This window comes from Carlito syrichta, unplaced genomic scaffold, assembly GCF_000164805.1.
Source record: "Carlito syrichta isolate Samal-C Ts95f unplaced genomic scaffold, Tarsius_syrichta-2.0.1 Scaffold284084, whole genome shotgun sequence".
NCBI lineage: Eukaryota > Metazoa > Chordata > Mammalia > Primates > Tarsiidae > Carlito > Carlito syrichta.
This window is the reverse complement of record NW_007228180.1, coordinates 45683-72867: the sequence shown is the minus strand read 5'-3', so window position 1 is coordinate 72867 and position 27185 is coordinate 45683. Positions and strand designations below refer to the sequence as shown.

Here is a 27185-nt window from a genome sequence, read left to right as displayed (position 1 = left end):
CATTCTTTTAAACCGGGTTTTTAAGCTACAATTAGTGTAGGTTTTTTCTACTTATTATAGAAATTGAATTTATTTTATTCATAAAAAGTACTGTAGAATAGGTTATGCTATATTAGTGAATTATGTTAGTTCAAGCATGATCAAACATGATATTTTGAGATTTAATAGAATACAGCTAACTTTAGAAATTTCATTGTTCCTATTTTTCTACTATTATAGTTTTGGCTTTAGTACAATTCATAGTTTGTATTTGGGTTTTATTTTAGAAGCTTTATTGCTGATGATCAGCTTTATATATTAGAATTAGGAATTAGAAACTTTTATAGACATTAAGATAGATATATAGCATTTTAAAATAGCCATTGTGTTAAGAGATTGTAATCAATTGTTCCTAGAAATGGCCCAGCATGATCATTGGACTGGGCCACATTCTTTAGGAACTGGTTTGAGCTATAATTAAGAGTTTCTATGGTACAGGTAAATTAGCACAGAATAGAAAGGTATTAGGATTTAAGTTAGTCATTAGGTGTATATGCATAAGCTTTAGAAGTTATTGATTATTAGAATATTATGATGTTAGAATTGTTATATTGTCTTTTGAGGAACATTAACCAAGCATAAGGAACAGTGAAATAATATTGGGATTGTCCTTCCTTATGTTTGAGGAAACACCTGGTGGGTGAGGGACACCCCTCATCCAGCTGGCTTTGTGTTCATGTGAAAATCTTGTGATTTTGCCTGTGAAACTTTAGGATAAAAGGCTTATGGTTTGTCCCATTAAACGGCTTCTGCACTAGACAGAGTTCAGTCTCTTTCTTTCTCTCCCCTTCTCTTTCTATTTCTCCAGAATAATTGCTGATGCTGCCACACCTCCAAGGACACCCTAAATCTCTCTGCAGGGGCTGGCCCCTCACAACTGGCACCCAAACGTGGGGCCCTGGAAAGGTAAGCTTTTTTCTCATTTCAGGGCAGCTAGGATCTTACCCAGGGTGCTACAGACCCTCTGTAGAGACAGGCAGAGTGAGGACGAGTAAGCAAAGTTTTTGTGAAGCCAGAGCCATGATCTAATCATTGACCAGAGCAAATCTAAGGAACGTAAAATGTTCATCAGTATCTTAATGAATACTTTGTCTAAACATGGAGCTAAAGCTTCTTCTTCTAATCTAGCTCATTTTCTACATTTTGTACAGGAACAATGTTAATTTAAAATGCTTTAAATCCACAGCATGATTATGAGAAATTTCCTTCCAAAAAGGCCTCTAACAATGATGATGATGAGGAAACTTTCCTTTTCACCGCTGCTTCGGCACCTCCTTAACAGGATGACAAGTTATCTTCACAAAATAAGGCTGAATTGGAGGACGAAATGTTAAAATATCATGAGCAGAAATATCCTAATAATGTTACTGCACCTCTTTCTAAGGTTTTCCTTTAAAAGTTGATAATAATAAATCCTGGACTTAGTTACACTTTTCCTTTTCTTATAGGAATGCAGGGAGCTCAAGCAATAATAAGCAAAAATATATAAGTAATATGAGCAATATAATATAAGCAAAAGCATATAAGTAATGTGTAAGTAATATAAGTAAAATAAGTAATATCAGCAATATATATATAAGCAATATATAAATAATATAAGTTATATATATATATATATATAAGTAATAAGCAAAAGAATATCTCATTACAGTCTTGCTTTAACTGTGGCCAAGTCGGACACAGTAACAGAGATTGTCTGGCTAAGCAAGGTATGGCCGGCTTACATGGTACACTGTCGCCATTTACTGGGGCTAATCGACCAAAAACCTTGTGTCCCAAATGCCAAAAAGGCTTTCATTGGGCTAGAGAATGCCTAGCTAAATTTCATAAAAACAGCACTCTTTTAAACCAACAGCAAGCCACCCCACCTCAGGAAAACTTCCAGAGGGGCCAGCCTTGGCCCCACATGACAATAGGGGTGCAGCCACCACCATGAACCCATTCGTTCCTTCTGCTCCATCGCAGAACTAATCTGAGCCACCCCAGGGAGCGCAGGACTGGACTTGTGTTCCTCCACCACAACAATATTAACTCCAGACGTTCTAGTAACCCCAATTCCTATGGGAGTAAAGGGCCCTCTCCTGGAGGGAATAGTGGGTATAATATTAGGCAGAAGTTCCTTATCTTTACAAGGAATTTCCATTATTCCTGGAGTGGTAGATTCGGATTACGGAGAAAATCAGGTGCTTGTTGCTCCCCCTAGCAAAACAGTGCAGTTTAACAAAGATCAGAGAATAGCCCAGTTGCTGTTCTTGCCTTATCACAAAGCAGGTAAAATTTCTTTAACTAACCTGCCTAGAGGTGACTCTGGATTTGACTCTGGTGATGTTGCTTTTTGGGTTCAGGAGGTTACTAATTCTAGACCTCTAAAATATTTATTTATATAAGGAGTTAAAATTACAGGCTTGTTAGACACAAGAGCCGATGTTTCTTGTATTGCCAGAAAAGATTGGCCTGCCTCATGGCCAACTCGTATGGCTCCTTCGGGACTTATAGGCATTGGTCAAGTACCCTCAGTAGCCAAAGTTCACAGATTTTAAATTGGACAGATAGTAAGACTTCAGGAACCTTTTGCCTGCCTGTTATTCCATCTATCCCCTTTACATTATGGGGAAGAGATATTCTTTCACAAATGGGCATGCTTTTGTATAGCCCCAATGATAAAGTCTCAGCACAAATGCTGCAGATGGGCTATGATCCCTTTAAGGGACTTGGTAAAGACAGGCAACGAATACAGGAGCCTGTCCAAATAACTAAGAAAACTAGCAGAACAGGTATTGGTTATTCGAATTTACCTTAGGGGCCATTGTTTTCAAGACTGATTACCTGGAAAGATGACAAACTGGTTTGGGTGGAACAATGGCCCATGCCCACAGAAAAGCTTAAGGCAGTCAAAAAACTAATTTACTCTCGGTGGCTCAGACTGTAATCCCGCACCTTTGGGAGGCTGAAGTGAGTGGATTGCCTGAGCCTGCGGGTTTGAGACGTGCCTGGGCAGCAAGACCTCATCTCTACAATAAATCAAAAAATCAGCCGGGCATGGTAGCGCATGCCTGTAATTCCGGCTACTTGGAAGGTTGAGGAGGAAGCATCGCCAGAGCCCAGCAGGTCGAGGCTGCAGTGGCTGGGAGCAGCCACTGCACTCCCGTCTTGCGACAGAGTTAGACTCCAACTCAAAAAAAAAAACTAGTTTAACAACAATTAGAGGCTGGTCATATAAAGCCTTCTACTAGCCCCTCTGAGTGGCAACCACTAGCCCTTGAAACACTCCTGTTTTTGTAATTAAGAAAAAATCTGGTAAATGGAGACTTTTACAGGATTTAAGAGCTATTAACGCTACTATGGAAGCCATGGGAGAGTTGCAGCCTGAATTAGTATACCTGTTAACTTTAATATTATAGTTATTGATTTACAGGATTGTTTCTTTACTATACCTTTAAGCCCAGAGGATTGTAAACAATTTACATTCAGTTTACTCTCTGAGAATTTAAAGCAACCATTTTAAAGATTTCAATGGACACTCCTGTCACAAGGTAAGAAAAACAGCCCCACCTTGTGCCAAAATTATGTGGATGCAGCTTTACAAGGTATTAGAAGCCAATATCCTAATCTCTACTTAATCCGTTATATGGATGACATTTTGCTGGCTCACGAAAATCGTGCCTCTTTACATGAGATCCTTAATGAAACTGTGACTACTCTCACTGATTACAGTTCGAAAATTTCTCCTGAAAAGATTCAAACCAATCCTCCTTTCACATATCTTGGCCATGTGTTAAACACACAAACAGTGAGTCATCAACCTTTGCAGTTACGAAAAGATCATTTGGTGACCTTAAATGATTTCCAAAAACTGTTGGGAGATATCAACTGGATTAGATCTTATTTACATATTACCACGTCAGATTTAAAACCTTTATTCAATATTTTGCAGGGACCAACTCTAAACTAAGTCTAACACCAGAAGCCAAAAAAGCCTTGTCCCTTGTGGAAAAGGCTATTGAGTCTCAAAAGGTGAAAAGAATAGACTACCACTTGCCTTGGGACTTAATTGTTCTGGCCACTCTCCATATTCCCAAAGGGTGTCTGTGGCAGAAAGGACCAATAAAATGGCTCCATCTACCGATAACTTCTTTAAAAATATTGGCTTCTTATCCTTATTTAGTAGCTTTGCTTGTAACCAAGGGGAGACAAAAAAGCGTTGAATTATTTAAGCATAATGTACATAATATAATTGTTCCTCATAATAAATTTCAATTTCAGACTTTATTTCAAACTAATAACGATTGGCAGGTAGCATTAACTGATTACAGAGGACAAATTCTATTCCACTTACCTAAAAGTTCTCTGTTATAATTTATGAGACAAAATCCTATAATTTTTCCTCGCAACTGTTCCTCAGTCCCCCTTGAGAGGGTAGTTTTGCTGTTTACTGACGGCTCATCTACTGGTAAAGCCGTGGCAGTTATTAATAATTAATCTCATGTGCTGAACACCTCTAAATCCTCAGCCCAGAAGACAGAGCTGAGGGCAATTTTGTATACCTTCACTGCCCTAGAATTTTCAAGATTTAATTTATACACTGATTCTTGTTATATTGCAGAATTGTTTCCTCATATCGAAATAACTTCTATCCCGACCAACAAAACTACAATTTTGGAACTATTAACTCATTTACAGCCGCTGATTAATAATAGAAAGGAACAGTTCTTTGTGGGCCATATTAGGTCCCATTTTGGTCTTCCAGGACCTTTACACCAAGGCAATCAATTGGCTGAGCCCTGACTAAGCCTACTGTGTGTGCTGCAGTAGAGGCTGAGGCAGTTACTCAGGCTCAACTTTCTCATAAAATTCATCAACAAAATGCTACTGCCTTACATTATCAGTTCCATTTACCCAGGGTAACGGCTAAACAAATCATTAAGAATTGTCCAGCTTGTCCCACTTTTGTTCCAGCTCCAGGAGGAGTCAACTCTCGAGGACTGGGACCTACCGTGCTATGGCAAATGGATGTAACTCACTTTCCCAGATTTGGAAAATTGTCTTATTTGCATGTGACTGTGGATACATTTTCTCATGTTATTTTAGCTTCAGCAAAAACTGGAGAAACCTACAAGGATGTGGCACATTTATTCTTTTGCTTTTCACAGCTAGGTATGCCAAAGCAACTGAAAACCGAAAACAGTCCTGCATATACATCTAAATCTTTCTAGCAATTTTGCTCCCAATTTAATATGTCTTATTCCACAGGAATTCCCTACAATCCACAAGGTCAAGCCATAGTTGAAAGAGCTCACCAAACTTTAAAAAATCAATTAAGTTACAAGAGGGGGGAGTTCAAGTATAGCTCTTCTCACCACATCCTGAATCACACTTTATTTGTTGTTAATCATTTAAATTTGGACTCTTCAGACTATTCAGCTATGGCAAGACATTGAAATCCAGAAGGAAGTATAAAACCTCTGATAAAATTGGAAGGCTCTCCTTACAGGAAAATGGGAGGGCCTGCTTTATTTCGTGCTCAAGTCAAACATGTTACTAATCGTAATTTTTCTTATGAAGGGCATTTCAACTCCCTCCCTATTTGTTTTTATGATAATTCTGCTTTTAATAATTACCAGGCTTCTTGCTTAATGTCCACCTTTAAGTCTCTGAGTACAGAAAGCCCTTATCAGGACGGTTGGTGACTGGAGATGACAATACGTAGAGGAACCAACCCTAGTCATGCGACTAGAGCTTCACCACCTCTCAGTGTACCTGCTTGCCCCTTCAATGATACGAAAAAGAACTGGTCATTCGTCCAGCAAGATACTGGCTTCTTGAAATGGAGAGACTGTGCTTATAAGTCTAAGGTAGACTATCTTGTACCCAGTGAAAGACTATATATTAGTGACTGGGGTTTTAATGGCTCTATGCTTGTCACAGCTGGAAGGCTCTCAAATAGATAGGTTCCTCCAATACTTTCATTTAAAATTGGAATCAGACAAGCCATTCAGCCTCATTTGTGGAGAGCCCTCACAGCACTTCAACCAGTCAGCCTGTCTAGGCCTGTTGGACAAACTCAGCAGTACCACATTAGGGCATGCTTACAGTCCTCTTATGTGTTTTTAGTATGGAATGAGTAACCAAACTGTTAAAATTGAGTATCATAACAATGTTTATGAGGTGTCTTGTACTGAGTGTATTTTAACCAATTGTTTAACTAATGCCTTTTACAAAGGTTTTGTTATTCTTAAGCAGCCACCTTATTTGATGATTCCTGTACACTTGTCATCTCGTTGGTATGATGAATATAGTTTGCAGACACTGTATGAGGTTAGTTCCCTTTTGGAAAGACAGAAAAGATTTTTGGCTTCTTTAATTTTAGGAATTACAACTTTGATAGCTATTGCTACTTCAGTAACAGTTTCATCTGTAGCTCTATCTAAGGAAGTTCATACAGCTACCTTTGCTGATCAGTTATCTAAGAATGTTTCTATTGCATTAGCTACTCAGGAAATTATAGAGCGAAAGTTAGAAAGTAAAGTTAATGCTTTAGAGGAGGCAGTTTTAGCAGTAGGACAAGAGCTTGTGACTTTAAAGATAAAATTGGCTCTCCGATGTCACTCTGAGTTTAAATGGATTTGCCTCACTCCTTTGGAGGTAAATAAGTCTGTCCATACTTGGGACAAGATAAAAAATCACATCTTAGGAATTTGGAACCACTCAGATCTGAGTATTGGCATTACTAAATTACACCAAGAAATTCAAGATATGACTGTTGCTGAGAAACAGTTCCGGTCCTCTGAATTGGCCAGTTCTATAATTAATAATTTTTCATCATTCATCAACCAAAAGTCATTGATGTCTATACTCATTAAAGTGGGAATTTGTGGGGCAGTGATTCTTGTGTTGCTATGCCTACTTCCAGTTATTTTCAAAGTGCTGAAGAGAAGTATTTCTCAGCTCAATACCGAGTTCCATGGGTTCGTGCTAAAAAATAAAAAAGGGGGAGATGTTGGGAGCCGGCCGTGGAGGCCCACCTAAGCGTTAGGGATCTAGGTAGGCTGCAGACCCTGAGACCACTAGGATGAGTTCAGGAGCTGATGGCCCATTCCCTCTTCCCTTTTTTGCTGTTTAGCATGTCCCACTAGCAGCGATTTTGATGATCTAAGCTTGAAACTTCGAGAGTACGACAGGCATGGCTAACTCTACGGATCCATTGTTCCCATTTCTCACAGACTGTGGTTTTGGTCTTTCAATCAATTATGGTTCAAACTCAGGTCACATTCGGGAGCCTTATATGACATAAGCTTCTTTATAAGATTTAAAAGTATATTTGTAGAATCAGTATATACATTTGGAGAGCTGTTTTCAGCTTTAGATGGTATAGATGATTATCTAGAGTTACCAGAAATGGCCCAGCACGAATTTTGGACTGGGCCACATTCTTAAGGGCCCAGTGTCTACTTTGGACTGGGCTGCATTCTTTTAAACCGGTTTTTTAGCTACAATTAGTGTAGGTTTTTTTCTTATTATAGAAATTGAATTTATTTTATTCATAGAATGTATTATAGAATAGGTTACGCTACATTAGTGAATTATGTTAGTTCAAGCATGATCAAACATGATATTTTGAGGTTTAATAGAATACAGCTAACTTTAGAAATTTCATTGTTCCCATTTCTCTACTATTGTGGTTTTTTGTCTTTAGTATTTGGGTTTTATTTTAGAAGCTTTATTGCTGATGATCAGCTTTATATATTAGAATTAGAAATTAGAAACTTTTATAGACATTAAGATAGATATATAGGATTTTAGAATAGCCATTTTGGAAGGAACACCGGAGCCCAGTAGGTTGAGGCTGCGGTGGCCGGGAGTGGCCACTGCACTCCAGTCTGGGTGACAGAGTGAGACTCCAACTCAAAAAAAAAGAGTTTGTAATCAATTGTTCCTAGAAATGGCCCAGTGTGATCTTTGGATTGGGCCACATTCTTTAGGAAGTGGTTTAAGCTATAATTAAGAGTTTCTATAGTATAGGTAAATTAGCACAGAATAGAAAGGTATTAGAATTTAAGTTAGTCATTAGGTGTTGTGTATGCATAAGCTTTAGAAGTTATTGATTATTAGAATATTATGATGTTAGAATTGTTATACTGTTTTTGAGGAACATTAACCAAGCATAAGGAACAGTGAAATAATATTGGGATTGTCCTTCCTCATGCTTGAGGAAATACCTGGCGGGTGGGGGACACCCCTCATCTACCTGGCTTTGTGTTCATGTGAAAATCTTGTGATTTTGCTTGTGAAACTTTAGGATAAAAGGTTTACAGTTTGTCCCATTAAATGGCTTCTGCACTAGACAGAGTTCAGTCTCTTTCTTTCTCTCCCCTTCTCTTTCTTTCTCTTTATTTCTCCAGAATAATCGCCGATGCTGCCACACCTCCAGGGACCCCATAAATTTACCTTTGCTTGGGAAGCTAGTCCTAAGGGGAGAAAAATGGTTGAATGAGTGAAAGCAAACTAAAGAGTTTATGAGCTCAAGTATGAAGGTACTTTGGCTTCACATTAGCAATGAGAGTTAGGTGTCCTATCGAAAACCAACTAATGGGAATTGTCTTCACAACAGCTATAGTTGTAGAAGAGCCCAACCCAAGCCATGTCACTTTAAATATGACTGTCACCAAGAATGCTTCATTCTGCTATGTGGAAATGCTTCAGAAGTGGCAGTAACCCTCTAGTCCTGCTTCATGGTCCTTGAAACCAGTGGCCGAGCAGCCAAGGGAAGGCCTCAAGAGCACAAAAGACTGATGTGAGTGAGACCAATTTTAATGACAGGAAATAGTGAGTATATATTAAGGAAAATGTAGAAATTAAGAGACATTATAAGAAACTAAGAAACTAAACTTCTTAAGCTAAACTTAGTCACAGAAATTATGAAACTAGGGCAAAAAAGTTTTGGAGATGGATGGTGGTGATGACTGCACAAGGTCAATGTACTAAAAAAGGCTAAAATGGTAAATGTTGTTATATATATTTTACCACAATAAAAAAAAAGAGAACACTTCAGGTGAGACTACATGTAGATGTGATTAATCAATCTATCAATGTTATTTTTATTATATTTTGATTTTTATTAGATTAAAAAGACAAATTAATAAGTTAAATTTAGGCCAGCTCAGTGGCTCTTTGGGAGGCTGAGGCAAGTGAAATGCCTGAGCCCACAGGTTCAAGACCAGCCCAGGCAACTTGGTGAGAACTTGTCACTAAGGTAAATCAAAAAAATTAGCCGGGCATGGTAGCATGCACCTATAGTTCTGCCTACTTGGAAGGCTGAGGCGGAAGGATCGTTGGAGCCCAGCAAGCTGATGCTGGGGTGGCTGTGAATATGCCAGTGCACTCCAGCCTGGGCAACGAAGTGAGACTTCAACTCAAAAAAAAAAGCTAAATTTAGTCTTAATCTAATCACAATTACTTCTTGCTTACTTCCTACATTTTTAAGAATTTTTTCTACTTCCTATATTTTTAAGAGTTTTTCCTAATGCATAGATTATTTTACAGTGGTAATCTATCTGTATAACTTACTTTTCTTTTCCTTAATGTTCTTTAGAGAACTTTTTTCCCATTTGCTTCAATCTGTCAATGTATATTATTTTAGTAGTTACATAATAACATGCCAAATATACCTAGCATAGTAAATTTAGATTGGTTATTAATATTTATTATTATAGTGTCAGGAAATATCTCAGTGAATACTTTTAGTTTGACTTATTTCCTTAAGTAAAATTTCCAAAATTGAAATTACCAAAGTGAATATTTGACACATACATCCAAATTTCTCCTCAAAAGGTTGATACCAAATTATCTTGCTTCAAGCAATCTATAACAGTGCTAAACTCACCACACTTTTGAAAGCATGAGCAGTGGATTTGGAAATCTTCATTAATTTGAAAAGTGAAAATGTAATATTCTTATTTTTATTTGCTTGTCTCTCAAGACAGATTATTGTCACATATGCTGATTGACTGTGTTTTCTCTAGTTAATTATTTGCTCAGGCCCTTTACCCAGTGATCTACTTAAATGTGCCTACAAGACATAATCACATGATATTCATTAAACCTAACCATTTTTGCATGCTGTAGTGTAAGCTATTTCAATGTTTCATATCAATAAGTTTTACCCGCTACTAGAAAGAGGGAAAGAACAGTAAGAATCATTCCAAGACAGAGAGTTACCCATTTGGAGGTAAATACAAGGTGGGAAATGAAATACCTGGATTCATCTTAGGCATCCCCATCTCCACAGTTACGCTAGGGGTATGCACCTCACTGTAGTAAATCAAGAGTTCCACATCCCGATCAAACTTGTGTCCAGCAGCCAGGGAAACCTGAGTTGGGGACATACATAGGAGCCACATTAGAACACTGGTTGCTTCCTGGACCTGTCATCTCTGGGGGCTACAGACTTCTTTCATGAGTGAACATAATCAGGAGCAAAGGCAAAAGAAGGAGAGAAGGCCCTGGACATTAAAAGAGGATAAGTCCGGGCTAGGTGGCTCAGCCAGTAATTCCAATATTTTGGGAGGCCGAGACAAGTGAATTGCCTGAGCCTACGGGTTCCAGACCAGCCTGGGCAACTTGGGAAGACCTCGTCTCTACAATAAATCAAAAATTAGCTGGGCATGGTAGCATGTGCCTGTAGTTCTGGTTACTTGAAAGGCTGAGGTGGAAGGATCGCCAGAGCCCAGCAGGTCAACACTGGGGTGGCCATGAGTGTGCCATGGCACTCCAGCCTGGGTGACAGAGTGAGACTCTAACTCAAAAAAAAAAAAGAAAAAAAGAAAGAAAAAGAGGATAAGGAAGGAACACTGTACAATGCCTTTTGCATTAACATCTGGGAAGAACTGGGTAAGGACTAAGACAAGACGCAAGGAACAGGGGTACTGGCAACAATAATACTCTCATTAATTACCTGAGCAGAGGTCTTATCCTCTCCAAGGTACTCAAGAGGACTCAAGGGGCAGTTGGACTGGACCCTCTCAATGCCATGCTGGGAATTGATGGTGGTGACCATGCTGAGTGTGTAGGGCAGCTTCTCCAATGGGACTATAGGAGCCTTCACATCAAGGCAACTGTCCTTAGGCGATCCTACAAAAAGTTACCTTAGTTCTGTCTTCCTTGCCAATACTTTTTAGCACACTCACAACCTTAAGATTTCCCCAATTATGTTACCTGTCACTGGTATTCAAAGGAGAGAGGTACTCACCAGAGAGCACGTATCTAGGATTCAGGATAGCTGGGAGCATGAAGCGCAGGGCCCCATCTGCTTCCAGCGACAGCTCCTGCACATACTTCAGGGTGAGTGCCACCTTTGACCCAGGCTGGAGGTTCCCCACATTGCAAGAGAAGACATCCCTGGAGCTATCATTTTCCTCCAACAAGAAAGCCTGGTGGCCCTGGGAGATAGCATTCTCATAGTTGGTCTGGGCCTAAAGAGAACAGGGTAAGGATTGGGAAAGAAAGGTAACATAAAAGGTGGCATGATAGATGAAGAGATGAGTAGGACAGAGGGATTGTGGTTGGTTTTGTCAAGTTCACAGCTATAAATTGAATGCCTCTGATAGAATTTTTCCCCATAAATGATTTTAGAAAAATAGCAGTTAGAAGGGAATGAAGGGAAAGAGCTTTCAGCATCAGCTTGTTTTGTGAAGCTGCATTTGATAACGATCCCAAACAGTGTGCATTAAGAAAATAAGAAGAGAGGAGGTACTATACTTATTTCTAGTACCTGCATCTTGTCTTGTAATTCTGCTACAATTTTCTTCCCATCCACCAAGGCCTCGAAGCTGTAGACAGCAGAGTCTTCATCCATGGGGAACAAAAAGAAGGCCTCCAAAGGCACTTTCTCTTCATTCTCATAGTTTAAGGTTGCAGACACACCAGCCACAAACTCATAAATGGACAAGCTCACAGAGATACTCTTCAGTGGCACTGGGACAGACCAGAATTCAAGAGTTCAACAAGCTTTAATAGAATACCACCTGTAGGTTGAGTCTTGTTCTAGCTGCCAACGATACAACGGCAAGTAAGAGTCACAAATTCGGCTTACCTGGCTCATGTTGGCTGGTTAGTAGGCCACAGGGGTGCATCATGGTGACACAGGGTTTCTGCAGAAAAGACATCACAAACAGAATGATATGTTGGAAGTTATCTATCCAAACATCAGTACCATATGTGATTTTCTCTGGCATAAGAGTATGTTCAAAGGGTAAATGTTGGAGCTAGGAAGAAGGAACCTGGAAAAAAGGGATAAAGATTTCAACAGAGGCCGGGCTCGGTGGCTCAGCCTGTAATCCCAGCACTTTGGGAGGCCGAGGCAAGTGGACTGCCTGAGCCCACAGGTTCAAGACCAGCCTGGTCAACTTGGTGAGACCTCATCTCTACAATAAAAAATTAAATATAGCCGGGAGTGGTAGCATCCATCTGTAGTTCCGGCTACTCGGAAGGCTGAGGCAGAAGGATTGCTGAAGTCCAGAAGTTCAACGCTGGGGTGGCCTTGAGCAAGCATGCCACTGCACTCCAGCCTGGGCGAAGGAGTGAGACTCCAACTCAAAAAAAAAAAAAAAAAAGATTTCAACAGAAAGCCTCCTTCTAAATGACAGCCCCAAAGGGGGAAGCCATAAAATTCATTAGTAATCTCTAAAACACCCTGAGGCTGGTTTACATACCAATTCCACTTTCAAGTGTATTTGGTATACTACTCCTTAGGCATATTGAGTAGGTATCATTAACTTAACCCCTCTGAGCTTGTGTATTCTCTTTCTAAAATGAGAACCCTAATAACTACACATCATATCTGAATTAATATAGGTGAAGTCACTAGAACAGTGCCTGGTCCACAGGTGGCATTTAATCAATGATAGACATCAATATCATCCTTATTGTTATTACCGTTGTTCAATAAACTTCTTCTGCTATTCACTTTGGATCATGCTTTAGAGATCAGTATGTGAGAAGGTGTGTGATTGAAAAGAAACTCCTGCAGCTTAGACCACTTGCCTTGTGACTTTTCTTTAGGGGCTCATAATTAAAACCAGTTTGCTTTCTCTGTCCAAGATATTCTACTATATATAAATACCATATATACACATATCTTACATTTGTACCTCCAGTAAATCAGCACCAAAAAAATCAGGGCTTTCATTCTGTATCTGTTTATATTTTGAAAAACTTGATAAAAAACTCTGTGGGAAAATGACTCACAAATTGACAGCAAACAGAGGACGGTAGCAATGTAGAAGAAGAAAGTATGTTCAAAAAAAGGGCTTCCTACAGACCCTTGGCTGGAACCAGTTGGTAGAACAGTCTGGGCTGAAGAAGGAAAAAATTTCTAACACTACCAGCAGAAAACTTACAGCAAGAGACTCAGACAGGAGTAAAACAGCTAAAAGAATTGTGTCAGGCAACCTAAGCTCTCAGGCTGGGCAGTACTCACCAAGCGTAGATGTGAGTTGGAGCAGAGAGCAACAGAGAGGTGTCCTCTACAAAGAAATTGCCTTTATTTCCTGATTCTAAGTCCAGACAATATCCCTGAGGTAAATTTGCTATTCTGAGTCCTTTCCTCTACCCATCCTAGTAAAAACAAAATTAGTTTGGGTCAGAGTTTGTTCCGCCCCTCAGGATAGCACTTTGGAAAGGAACCTAGCAAGAGTGCAGACTGGCCACAGTAGTTGACCAACTCAATGCCTTGAATTTGAGGCAGCTGGGAGAATAGACGGGGCGAGCCAAAAAGCAGTTTCTCAGGTGGACCCCCAAGAATGCAGAGTCCCAGCACAGCGCCAGCCGCTGGGCAGCAAGAGGAAGTGGAAAGAGCTGGGTGGAGCAGCCGGCCACACCCAGCAGACTGTTGCAGGGGAGAAGTGGAGGATCTGGGATTCGGCCAAGGAGATCTGAGGTGCGCAATGAGGCTTGGATAGAATCAGAGAGTAATTTAATCTTTCCATTTTCAGTCGTAGAAGTTCAGTGTCCACGTATGCACAGAAGAAACTGCGTCAGTCTCTCACATTTCCACATAGGACGACTTTGGGACTGCGACTGACTGGGGTGGTTGGAGATTTACAGCCGCATTTCCGCAGCATAAACGAATCTCAAATTGAGAAAACATCAATTGTCCAAACAAGGAAAGAGAGGAAAAAAAGTCAAGCAAAAGAGATGGAAAGCAGGAAGAGGGGGCTTGAGATTAGGAGGTGGCTAAGGCCCCTCTTCAGCCCCCACGGGATTCCCCCTAAACTTCCAAACCTGTGGAAACCCCCGGGGATCACACATCAGGAATAAATCCCCACCGCTGGGGCTTGCAGATCGAAGAAGCCCCTACCGAGCTGGGGACTCGGGAAAGGGAGTTAGAATGTGGAGTTCTAGTCCTCAGGGGCAGGGGGTGGGCTCCAGCCCCAGTTCGGGCAGCCGGGTCACCTACCTCCCTCTCCAGAGGTCCCGAGTTCTCTGAGTCACGGCAAAGCGAAAACAAACATTTCCCCTAAGAACCGCCCCTTTCTAGGGACCGGTGATAAAGAAGCGGCTACAGGACTAAGGGATCGACGAAAAATTATTTAACAAATAATCGAACTTTCACTTTCTCCAGATCAGTGGAAAAGCCTTCAACTTTGAAACCTTTCCTTTTTTCTTTGGTTTCCGCTAAGGAACAGAGGATAGGCAAAGGGAAGGGAAAACGAAAATACTGCAACAATAACAGCAACAGTGACATTAAAAACTACATATTTTTCTAACAGGTTTAATTTCCAAGGGTTGACTGGGGGATGGGCTTTGCTAATAAAAACTTTATGGACATATCATTGACTCCTTATCTCTAATTTGAGTCACATGTGCCACGACTGTACAGTCGCTACAGCACGAGGTAATAAGATAAGGAACCGGTGCAAGGCACACACCTTTGCCTTAAAGAGAGAACTTCCAGTCAAGGAGGCCCAAGTCTTCGGTCTTGGGTCACTTATAGGTATTTTATTAGGACTCTGAAACAAGTGTTTGGGGTAGCAATATCTGTGCTCACTTTCCTGGCTAAAGGACATTAGAAGTAATCAAGCTTTTCATATCTTCCCTATTTCAAAACAACCTACTAAATCTGGGGCTTAAGGAAAGAGTCATATTGCTGTTGAAAATTTGTATAGAGTATACAGAATATGGAAAATGGGCTTGGTTTTGGTATTTGAGTTGTATTTGTTGTGACAATTTTATTCTCCCAGAGTACTCTGTAAAATGGGAATAATGACATATCTATCTTCCCAGATTATAAAAGAGTTAATGGATCATAAAGGATGAAAGTAGTGTACAACATGCATATATGCATATATAGTAGGGCACGAAGTAAGCAAAATTCCATTTTTTTTACATGTACCAAACTAATTCTGAGACGGAATGATCCTTTTTTCTGGGTAGAAATCATGTCTGGTATTGTTTCTTGTGGCTGTTCCTTCTTTCCATTGGTTGAAGCATTTGGGCAACAGAAGAAAGGAGAGGAAAAGTGAATAGTGTTCATCATCTGATCCAGCTAAGCTTAGAGCTTAGCACTAAAAGTCTGTCATTAACCAGACATGGCAGCTTGTTTGGAAGGAAATGAATCAGAAACACATGTAGGATGCTGGTTATTGGAAAGACAATTATATGAAAAGTTCCTTAACCTTGCACAATATACACAATTAAATAGACCTTTATAGTTATTAAAAATATGATGTATTTTATTTGTATGCTTATTCATATTTGTTTAAGTACAGTGAACATTTTCACTCTTTTCATGAAAATAATTATTAATGAGTCCAATGATCAAAGTTTTGAAAGAGAAACATGTTCATCTTTTTATCAGCATACGGTCATTGAACTTCTATATGCAAGGCACTTTTCTAAACATTGACATCATGACAATAAACAAAACACAAAAACCCGTACCCACCTGGAGTTTACATTGTAATGGGAAAAAATATTCCATAAATAAAAAAGCAAATAAATAAACAAGAAGATATTTGGTAGTGAAAGTTTTTAAAGAATAAGAAATATGTAATATAATAAAAAACCAATAGAGACTAGATTAGGTATCTCCACCTAAAAGTCTGTCCTTGTGCCTTAGTGTTGCTAGGTATTCTCCAGTATCTATTCTTATCTTGTTTTTTTTATTTATCTTATTTATTTTTTTCTTCTTTTTTTTAATACTAATAAAATTAAAGCCAAGTTTAGCAATCTCTGTGGTCATTCAGAATAAGGCCATCTCCCAGTCTTTCTTAAGCTGCTGTGACCTTATAACTAAATTCTGGCCAATGGGATACAAGAAATGATGTGTGCATCATGATGTCATGCCCTTTCAAAGAAAAAGGTACTCCTTCTTCTTTACCCTCTTCCCACTCACTGGTGAAAATGCAGATATATTCTGAACTATCTTGGGTCATGAAGAAGAGGGCAAAAAATCTCTAAAAATAGAGAAGCAACAAAATATAAAGAGCCTGAATCCCTGAGATTTTATGAAGCAGAAGCTCTGTATAATAGACTTTCACATGACAGAGCTGTGAATTTTTCTAGGGTTATAACAGCTTTTTGGACTTTGTGCCACACAATCGTTATCCTACCTAGTATACCTGAATATGGTCAATAAAAAGAGTAACTTTTAAGAAGACTGTCTGCTTTTGAATATGAAAAACACATTTGCGTTAAATAGAAAGAGAAATGTGTGTTTTATGACAACAATGTCCAATTCTTTTCAGCACCCACCAGTGTAACAATGTGCCCTAAATTATGCCAGTATGTGTTGATTATAGTTTGTCATTTATTTTCTTTTAGTTTTTTTTCACTTCCTAAAATAAGGGCTATTTGTCTTACCACATTGAGTGGTTAGCACTGGTTCAAAACAGGCATTCAGTAAGTTGTTTTATTCATCCTCTTATTTCTGTTATTCTTTCTTCAGTGTTCTCTATCTTCATCATCATGAAGTTTTATTTAAGTCTCCTCTTCTACTTGTTCTCTCTCCTCCAATGTTTCCATAGCATTTAATATGACTTCCTATTGTCCTTAGCATACTTGAGCCCTTCATATGCTCCTAAAACTTGTAAACATCTAAGAAAATAAACTCCCAAATTGCATAAAATTATTCAGTCAATTAACATATATAAATGCTGCTGGTTGTATATACCCCTAGGCATTGAGATTGCTATCCACTGTAGATATTGTAAGATAGATTTCAAAAAGATCAAACATGTGAGCAAGTCTTATAAGCATTTACTACCTGATGTACTAAAGATGATTATGATTAATAGCATCATTTTCATATGGTCACTGACAATTTGGAAATTCAATATTTGAAGAGATCACATACACACTGGACTCAGCACAAGTTTATCATAGATCTACAGATAGATAAGGTAGATTAAAAATATATAATATATAGGACCATATATATTAATAAAGTATAATATATAATCATATACTATATATAGCTGCATATATACTATGTTGTAAATAATTTATATAATATTAATATGCATTAATGAATTATATATATATATATAGCTACTATATATTAAGTCCTATTTGAAACCAGTGCCAGTTATTTTACTTAGTATGTCAAACTGCATTAATTGAAGATAGAAATAATGACTGTTTTCTGTGATAGAGTCCTATATACAGAGAGACCCCCTACATGCTATGGAGCCAAGAAGACAAAGAAAGAAGTAGATAAATACAGTGTGTTGGTTTTAGGTGATTTATTGAGGGAACTTACAGACAAAAGCATAGTCCTAGGTGACCACAAGACAGGGAAGTCACCACACCATTAATCTACTGATCCAATATATGCCATAGGGAAAGAATATGTGTGCTCTGTGTGGACAATTAAAGGCAACCCTACAGAACAGGCATGAATGCGATATGTGTCATAGACTATAATTTGTGCAATAACATCAAAGCTTGCTTTGATCTAAAAGGAGTATATGTTCTTACACTAGAGACAGTAAAAAGTAAAAATGAGGAGGAATTCACAGGACTGGAGCTAATCAGAAGTCAACATACTGTATTAGCATCTAAGATGGAGTCACTTCTATCTCCATAACCTGTCATCACAAAGCCACTTAGGTGTTTGTCAGAAATTTCTTAGAAGTTGCTGACCATTTCTTAAAAGTAGCAATTTTCATCAATTACAAGCGAATATGCTTCTGACAGACTAAAAGCATAAAGAAGTGCCAAACAGAAGAGATTAAATGAAGCTCAAGGGTCTAAAAATCTCTGAGGACTAGTAAAGGGCTCAAAGGGCTATACAAAGGGTAAAAAATTATACAGAAAACTAGGAACCAGGTTCTGATCTATTTGTATTAGCTTCGCTCTGTTGCAGAAACAAGTCTGTGAGCTTTAGATTTAAACAGTCTAGGGCTCAATTTCTACCTCTAAAACTTAATAGTTATGTAATCCTGGGAAAATACTTGAACTACTCTGAGATCATGTCATCATTTATAAAAGTGACTAATAATATCTACCCTATATATTTGTTGTAATAATTAAATAAAATAAGATTTTTTGAGGCATCTGTTGTAAGTATGCACTCTCTAATTGTTAGTTTTACTTTTCCTTTGTTGGATTAGCTGACCAAATCCTGAGAATCTGAAAAACTATAAGCCATTTAAATTTTTATATAGAACAGACTATTTTTATGAAAAGTATTCTGTGATTTCCTAGACTTTTTCCTAAATCTAATAATATTAGTTTTTGTTTGGGTTTGGTTTGTTTTTTCTACTCACAATCTTTTTCCCTGTGATTACTCATAATTAAAACAAACAAAATGAAACCACCAAACAGATTTTTTTTTTAAATCTTCATCTTAAAATTAACAAAGGAAGGAAGGAAAAATAAGGAAAGAAAAAAGAAGGAAGAACTCTAAAAATGAGGTTAAGCTGGTGAGAAAAATCTATTTTCATTCGATTTCAAAAAATAGTAAATATTGGGCAATCCCTATATTGCCCCACTGTGGGAGCTTTTCTATCCTCTCAATAAATCCTTCTTTCGAAAGAAAGAAAGAAAGAAAGAAAGAAAGAAAGAAAGAAAGAAAGAAAGAAAGAAAGAAAGAGAGAGAGAAAGAATAAATATCACAGGAGCACAGAGTGTGTCAGGAAGTTTGTAAGCATTATCTCACTTACCCCTCACAATCACCCTATGAAATACTATCATAACTCCATTTTACAATTTACAATGTTAAGATTCAGTGAAGGCCATTAACTTGCTCAAGGACATACAGTTAGTCAGAAACAGACTTGTTATTCATATCCAGAATCTTCTGGCTCCAAGATGGGAACTCTTTTCATTATGTTATAATTTCTTCCACAACCATAAGAGGTATGAGGAAAAGTAGAAAATGGAAAAATGACAGATTTGGCAGACCAGTCCCTGAGGTCTAAAAAAAACAAAAAGGTATGGGATATCTACCCAAAACAGAAAAATGGGATGGCCTGGAGGGATCCACGGCTCTTTGATTCCCAGTTCTTTTGAAGATCACCTTGATTGCTGCATCCTATTTTTCAACTCCTACTACACTCTGCCAACATCTGACATTTAATTGCTCCCTTCGCTCAGAGGGCTTCAGCTCCCTGAGTCTCAGGTTGTGTCATGGATAAGGTTCCAGAGAGACTATGAGACTATCTAAAATCTCACAAAGGAAGGAGATATTTTCACTGCCACTAACTCTGAGGAAGTCATCCTAGGTGATAGGTCAGCCATCAGATATATAGTGGCCTCTCTCGTGTGATTCTGAACAAAAAATAAAAAGGCCATTTAAGGTTCACAACTAGGGAACCCAAACCCAATTCCCTGGCATCCAGGGAAAAAGGACATTTGGGATGGAGAGTCCCAAACTATAGAAGAAACTTAAGTTAAAAAGAGGGGAAAAAAACATTTATTTTCCTTACTTGAGCTAGTTGTGACCCTATTGACTATGTAAGTATTCAGAGCTTCTCGTCTTTCTCGATGTTTACTTTTTATTCTCACTCTGGAGACTTGGGTAGCAAGGATTATCGGAAGAAATGACTATTTTCATTCTATGTGACAGCCAGAGTTCTTTCTTCCATTTACTCTCTCACACTGCATGAAGGAATATGTTCCCTTTTTAAAATTATTATTGTTCATTACTAATTAATTCAGCATCTATCATGTTCCACGCACCATACATTTGCTTAGGATTAAAAAGTACTTGAATGTATTTCTTGACATGGAGAAAATATATGTCTATGACATGAAGAAAATAATAATCTTTAGTGGAAAAATATACATAAAAGACATTCTCCTAATTTTCTTCCTATTTTTCTGAGGAATGTATATGTATTTCTTCTTAAATGACTCACTTTTGTTCTCCTTTTTCTAAAATGTAGTATTTCTCAAAGTTTTGTCCTGACTTTACCCTGCCTTTCCTGGTGATTTCATTCAGGTCTAAGACATCGACTATCATCATTATGCAGGTAACTTCCCAAATTATTTAGTATGGGACTCTATAGTAAATATAATAATAATGAATCATTATATAACATCTTATTATATGTCAAAATATTTCATAAACATCATCATATTTAATCTTTATAGAAATTAAGCGAGATAAATGTTACCTCAGTTGATTTTAAAAAACAGTTAATGGATACTCACTATATACCAAACACAATTATAACAGCATCCCACATCTTCAAGAAGCACAATTATAGTGTGGATGTCAAAATATAGATTTGTGAGACACAAATGGGAGGCAAATAGCTAAGGAGATGATTCAGTGGTGTGGCAGGAACTTTTCTACTTTATCCCTACGGTCCTGCCTTAATTATTCATAATGCTCTCTTTTATTTTCAGACGTGTCTTAGTTGGAATGATAAGTTTTAACTGACTACTTAAGGTTCAGGCCACTTATGCAGGGAATACTTCTGCTTCTGTAAAGATGAGAAGCTGAGGTTCAGAGACTATAAATTACTGGCCCATACACCCCTAAAAATCAGAACGTGAACTTCGGTTTTTAGGCCTCTAATTTAAGTTTTTCTAATATGTCAAGATGTCTCTTTCCTAGACAAGGGTTTGGATTTGATTTAATCTTTTAGGAAAGCTGTATTCATTTATATTATGGTTGCAACCCTGAATTATTATTTAAATTATCATTCTTGGTTCCATGCATCTTTGATGTCTATGAACTTGTCTGGTCATGAGTCTAGAAATAGTGAGGAACTTAAATGTTTAAGATTTTTAAATATAGTATCTGAAGTTATAAACACAAGATTTTTTTTTAAATCATGATTAGCCGGGCTCGGTGGCTCAGCCTGTAATCCCGCGCCTTGGGAGGCTAAGATGAGTGGATTGCCTGAGCCCACGGGTTCAGGACTCGCCTGGGCAACTTGGTGAGCTCTCATCTATACAATAAATAAAAAAAAAAATTAGCCGGGCGTGGTAGTGCGTGCCTGTAGTTCCAGCTACTTGGAAGGCTGAGGCGGAAGGATCGCCGGAGCCCAGCAGGTCGAGGCTGCAGTGGCCAGGAACGGCCACTGCACTCCAGTATGGGTGACAAAGTGAGACTCCAACTCAAAAAAAAAAAAATCATGATTAATAAAATCTCAACCTGAAATGGTGTTACTTGCATGAAATATCTCTCATAGATTTTATTTGCTTTGAATTATTTCACAGAAAATCATGTTTATACTGACCATCTTTACAATCAATAACAATGTGATTCATGTTTCACTTTGTCCATTCCTGATGCCATATATTGCCATGATTAATATTTTCCTATGTTTTGAATGATTGGAAATGGTAGGCAGTTAAGTCATGGTTCCCAATTTTCTCCATCACACATGCTATTTTTTTTACCTCAACGTAATTCAGAGAAGACTTCCACAGGTGTTCAGGGGTATTTTCTGAACATTTTTCTTAAACTTGTTATCTAGCCTTAGTTATGTGCATACTGATATGAAATCAGTATATTACAAGAGTGTTTTTACCCTTGCCTAGAATGAAGGAGTAAATAAAAGTTGCTGGACACATGCAATATGTCAGATGTTCTATTAGATGCTTCATACTACATTATCCTGCATTATCTCTGGTAGAAAAATATACAAAAAAGACACTCTCCTGATTTTCTTTCTACTTTTCTGAGAAATATATATGTATTTCTTTTTAAATGACTCACTTCCATTCTCCTTTTTCTAAAATGTAGTATTTATCAAAGTTTTGTCCTGACTTTACGCTGTCTTTCCTGATGATTGCAGGAACAGCCTTTAGAATGTGATACTATTTTTATTTTATATATAAATAAACTTAAACCGCAGCAGATTCACAAAGTTAGAGGCAAGAACCTAGATTTAAAACCGAATCTGCCTGACTTGAAAAATCTTGTCTTTCCTCATCACCATTCCCCACCATTTTCCCACCATTCCCCTCAAGAAAGATAGAAATAGTATGCTCTGTTTTTTCTGAAGTTACATCAAGAATATTATTGCATTTGATTATTGCAGCAATATTCTAAGAGGTGAATATTTTCTCAGTTAATCAGAAACAAACATTTAGTGCATACTCACTATATACCAAGCATGCTTTTTACATTTTACACTTTCAGAGATATTTTTTCCATTCACTTGGTCTTGATCTCTAACACTCAAAGTACTTCTTTTTCTATTTATCCCCATTTTCTGGTTTAAAAGTCACATATTACATTTTTTGTACTATGCTAGTAAGTCTTTTTCTAGGGATATGTTAAAATACCTACATAGCAGATCATCTATTTGCCCTCTCTGTTCATTGAGCCAAATTGAAATTGTTCAGAAATTTCCCAGATGCCTATGTGAAGTCATGCCTAATCTAGAGCATGGAGGCCACCCAGTGGCCATGCACTCTTTCTTCAACAATTTCATCACAAGCACAAACTGACTTTAGGTCTACATGACCCCCAGGGGGAGCAGACAAAAGTAGCTTTGCGGGGAGGGGGGTGGGGGGGGTGTGTGTGTGTGAAGAATCATGGTCTTCTTCTAACAAGAAACCCAAAAGGACTCAAAGATTCAAAAAGTTTAATATAATAAACAGAATTTCTATAGGCTGGTTACCATAAGATGATAAAGTAAATTGATGTCATTTATATATTGTAAATCAATTTCATTAATATATCGTGATAACATTCTTCTAGATCGAATTATCACATAAACTAAGACATATTATCCAATTCCAATACCTATGGCTGTATGAATAGTTTTGTTTATCTAAGATATTTTTACACTAATTCATTTTTACATCCTCTCCTTTTTGTTACAGAACTTTCTACTAATTGCATGACTTTCTCGATTTCTTTCTCTCCAGGGAGGTTCATTTTCCTTCCTTTTATCTCTACCCTCGTCCACCCTGTATGTGTTTTCCTGCAGCAAGAGGTAATTATGAATTGCCAGCAATTGTGAAGATATTCAAGTCTCATTCTATCTTTCCTAGTTCATCAATTAGACATTCTAAGTTTCGGTGAATATCTAAATGCATCTAATTTCTTAAATCCTAGAGATACAGTGGTGTATAAGAATAGATATAGGCTCTTCATAGGATTTATAATCAGAGTATATCTATGCATTAATTTTCAAGTCTTTATTCATTCATTCATCAAATATTTAAATGCCAGCTATTTACAATCACTGTGATAAATGCTGTAGATTCCATGAAAAATTGGAGTCTTTACTCTCAGGGATCTTGCAGTCTAATAAAACCTGAATCCATTTCCATCAGTACATCTTGTGCTTATAAGGATAGTATTTATCTATCTTACCACTTTCAATGTTTTTGGAGGCTAAAATTATCCATCTGTAACTATTACTTATAACAGAGAATCAGAGAAATTGACCAGCAATTTTAAGTAGAAATTAAAGAAATTATAATTAGATAATTTTCATAGACTTCGGATCTCAAAAAACCCATAAAAGTAAAATCTGGAAGTGAAAACATCATCTCTTCTTGGATGAGCCACAAGAGCCTTTATACTCAAGCATTGTTGTAGCTGACCACAGCATGCCCTAGTGGTAGTTACATGGTCTCAAGCATATTCTGTTACCTGAATTCTTTTTCCCTTAAAATAAAGCAAATAGTCAAATTCATAAAAGCAGAGAATAGAAAGGTGTTTGTCATGGGCAGGGGAGAGAGGGAAATCAGGAATAACTAAACAATGGCTATAAAGTTTTAGTAATTCATGATGAATCCAGAGATCTGCTGTTTAACAGTATGCCTATAGTTAACAATTGTATTCTACACTTAAAAACCTGTTAAGAATACATCTCATGTTGTGTTCTTACCACAGCAAAATAAAAACACAAATTTTTAAAAAGTAGAAAGTACACAAGAAGTTTTAGGATTGAAACATTTTAGTTTCATCATTCTAAGGATTCAAAAATCCTAATAGTTGGCAAAGGTTAAATATTCCATCATTTACATTTTTATATATAATATGACTTCACTAAAACCTAAAAGCTAGGATGTATTAATACATCTTAGCTGCTAATCTCTAAACAACTCAAAACCCTAGGGTAAGAGCCAAATTAGTCACTGTTAATTTATTTTCAGACAAAAAATATTCATTTCAAATAAAAACGTTCTAAAACTAAAAAGTGTATTCACTTAGAATATTAATACAACCTAAATCTTGATGCTCATTGCACTGTATCTCGGTTCGTTGTTCTTATCAGAGGTGTGGGTGACTGAATTGACCTGGATGAATAATTAAGGTATTTGACCACATGTTTAAATTACTGTAGAAATGCTCTGAAAATGAATCAGAAGGACTAGATTTGTAGGTTGGTGTTTTGTCAGGGCATTCAATTGTATAGTATCTTGTAGACATTAATTATGTTCATCTGTTGAGTACTGAGATCTTTGTTCTCTTGACCCATCCCGTATTTCACTATATTAATGTTGCATTTTACTTTGTATCTATATTTGTGAAGAAATTTATCTCAAAATACAAAGGCATACATGTGCTCTACTAACCTAAATGTCTTTGGAAGAATTTTTAATTCTTGGTTTTGACATCAAGTTTTTGTTTAAACAAATATTGGTGCCAATGAATATATTGCTATTGCATCTATCACAATCAGCCTCCACATTCATGTTTTCACATCTTTTGTGAAAACTCAGATCACTCTTCCATGAACATGAGAAATCACACATTGCTGAATGAGTTCTTTCTACTGGGAATACCTCAGACAGAGGGTCTACAGGCTTTGCTCTTTGTTATCTTCTCATTCATCTACCTCTTCACCTTGCTTGGAAATTTGCTCATCCTTATAGCAATCATTTCTTCCTCTACCCTTCACACCCCCATGTATTTTTTCTTGGGACTCCTATCTATTTTTGACATGTTGTTCCCATCTGTAACCTGTCCCAAGATGTTATGCTATCTCTCTGGCCAGAGCCCAGTCATTTCTTATAAGGGATGTGCTACACAGCTCTTCTTCTATCATTTTCTGGGTTCTACTGAAGGCTGTCTCTATTCTGTGATGTCTTATGATCGCTTTGTTGCCATCTGTCACCCACTGAGATATATGCTTATCATGAAACCTGGAGTCTGTGTCAGTTTGGTCATGGTAGCCTGCTTGGTGGGTTGTCTTCAGGCTACCATACTAACCTCCTTTACCTTTCAGCTATCCTACTGTGGTCTCAATCAGGTGGACCATTTCTTCTGTGATATCCCTGCTGTTTTACCCCTGGCTTGTACTGACAGTGCCCTGGCCCAAAGAGTGGGCTCCATCAGCGTTGGCTTTCTGGCTTTAATGCTTTTGTTCATTGTTTGTGTCTCCTACACTCGCATTGGGATTGTCATCTTGAGAATTCGTTCAGCAGAGGGCAGACAGAAAGCATTCTCCACCTGCAGCGCACATCTCACTGCCATCCTCTGTGCCTATGGACCTGTAATCATCGTCTATCTTCAGCCTATACCCAACTCCTTGCTTGGTGCTATGGTGCAAATATTAAATAATGTTGTCTCACCCATGCTTAACTCATTAATCTATTCCTTAAGGAACAAGGAAGTAAAAAGATCTCTGAAAAGAGTGTTCCAAAATGTTATACTTACTGTTTGGGAATAAATTTTCAGTTTTGTAATGGATTTTGAAGATTAATTGTTTTAAAATTGTCCTCTAATTTCCTTTTCTTAAATAAATTAGCACATAATAGAAAGTACTTCCTCCAAAAGCATTATATTTTGTTTGCCTAATAATATTTTATATTTGGGTGCCTCTGAAAGCCCTGAGATCCCATAGATAATGCTCTAATTAAATTATTACTGATGTCTTATTTCTGGGTATGTAACCCAAGGAGCAAGGAAAAGAGTTAAAGGCAGATTTCTTGTCCCTATAATGGACCACTCATTTTGCCTGATTGAAGATATAGATTTGTGGCAGTCTAAGAAGCATCCTTCAATGGTCCTTCTGTGTGCCAAATTAACATCCATTTTATTTTATTCTATTTTATTTTATTCCACTTAGAATATAATTGTTCCCATTTCTTGCCAAAAGAATTTTAGTTCTTCCCATCTTGCTAAGAAAAGTATTAACATACATTTATATAACACAATCTGTCTTCCAGGCATTGTAATGAACATTTAACACATATTTTCTTGTTTGATCTTCACATCACTCTCAAAAAGAAGAGTTTACATTTTGCAGAAAAGAGCTATGAGAATTAGAGACTTTAAATAACACTCAAAGTTACACATTACACAGCAAATCAGACCTTGAATTAAGCACCAGTTAACTCCAAATCCCTTGTTCTAGTTCCCTCTACCAAACGGCTGCCCTAAATCACCTGCCTGATAATTTACTCATACTTATTACTTTTCCCCAGCATTCATAATACAAAGAAGTTCTTCAGTAAATTACTGGCAATATAAACACTGACATAGGTTATGTTTATATACAATTGGTCTTTCATATCTGTGGGGTCCACCTTTGTGAATTCAACCCACCACAGATCAAAAATATTCAGAAAATAAATTCCACAAATTTCCAAAAAAACAAAATTTGAATTTGTACCACACAAGTACTATATAGAATCTGTGAGACATAAGTGATGTATAGACAATTTATTAGGTATTATAAGTAACTGAGACATGATTTAAAGCATACAGGAGGCTACATATATGT

At 37.5% G+C, this 27185-nt stretch overlaps 2 protein-coding genes across 4 annotated transcripts in view; one reads left to right on the top strand and one right to left on the bottom strand.

Annotated features, from left to right (window-relative positions):
- Window positions 1-14547, bottom strand: part of VWA5A (von Willebrand factor A domain containing 5A) — a 42373-nt gene extending 27826 nt beyond the window's left edge. For 2 of the 3 annotated variants that reach the window (XM_008052608.2, XM_008052610.2), the window contains exons 1-5: window positions 12128-12316; window positions 11807-12009; window positions 11285-11507; window positions 10991-11166; window positions 10292-10406 (exon numbers count right to left, since the gene is read on the bottom strand). In XM_008052608.2, the coding sequence (XP_008050799.2) occupies window positions 10292-10406; window positions 10991-11166; window positions 11285-11507; window positions 11807-12009; window positions 12128-12269 (859 nt within the window). In that variant the 5' untranslated portion in view covers window positions 12270-12316. Of the gene's footprint in view, window positions 1-10291; window positions 10407-10990; window positions 11167-11284; window positions 11508-11806; window positions 12010-12127; window positions 12317-14491 lie in introns of those variants that run through there. The other variant, XM_008052609.1, reaches the window with a different exon arrangement.
- A 10649-nt stretch (window positions 14548-25196) lies between these two features.
- On the top strand, window positions 25197-26129 carry LOC103254543 (olfactory receptor 148-like). The gene has a single exon (XM_008052613.1). It carries the CDS (start codon window positions 25197-25199, stop codon window positions 26127-26129), a length of 933 nt encoding a protein of 310 aa, XP_008050804.1.
- The last annotated feature ends 1056 nt before the right edge of the window (window positions 26130-27185 follow it).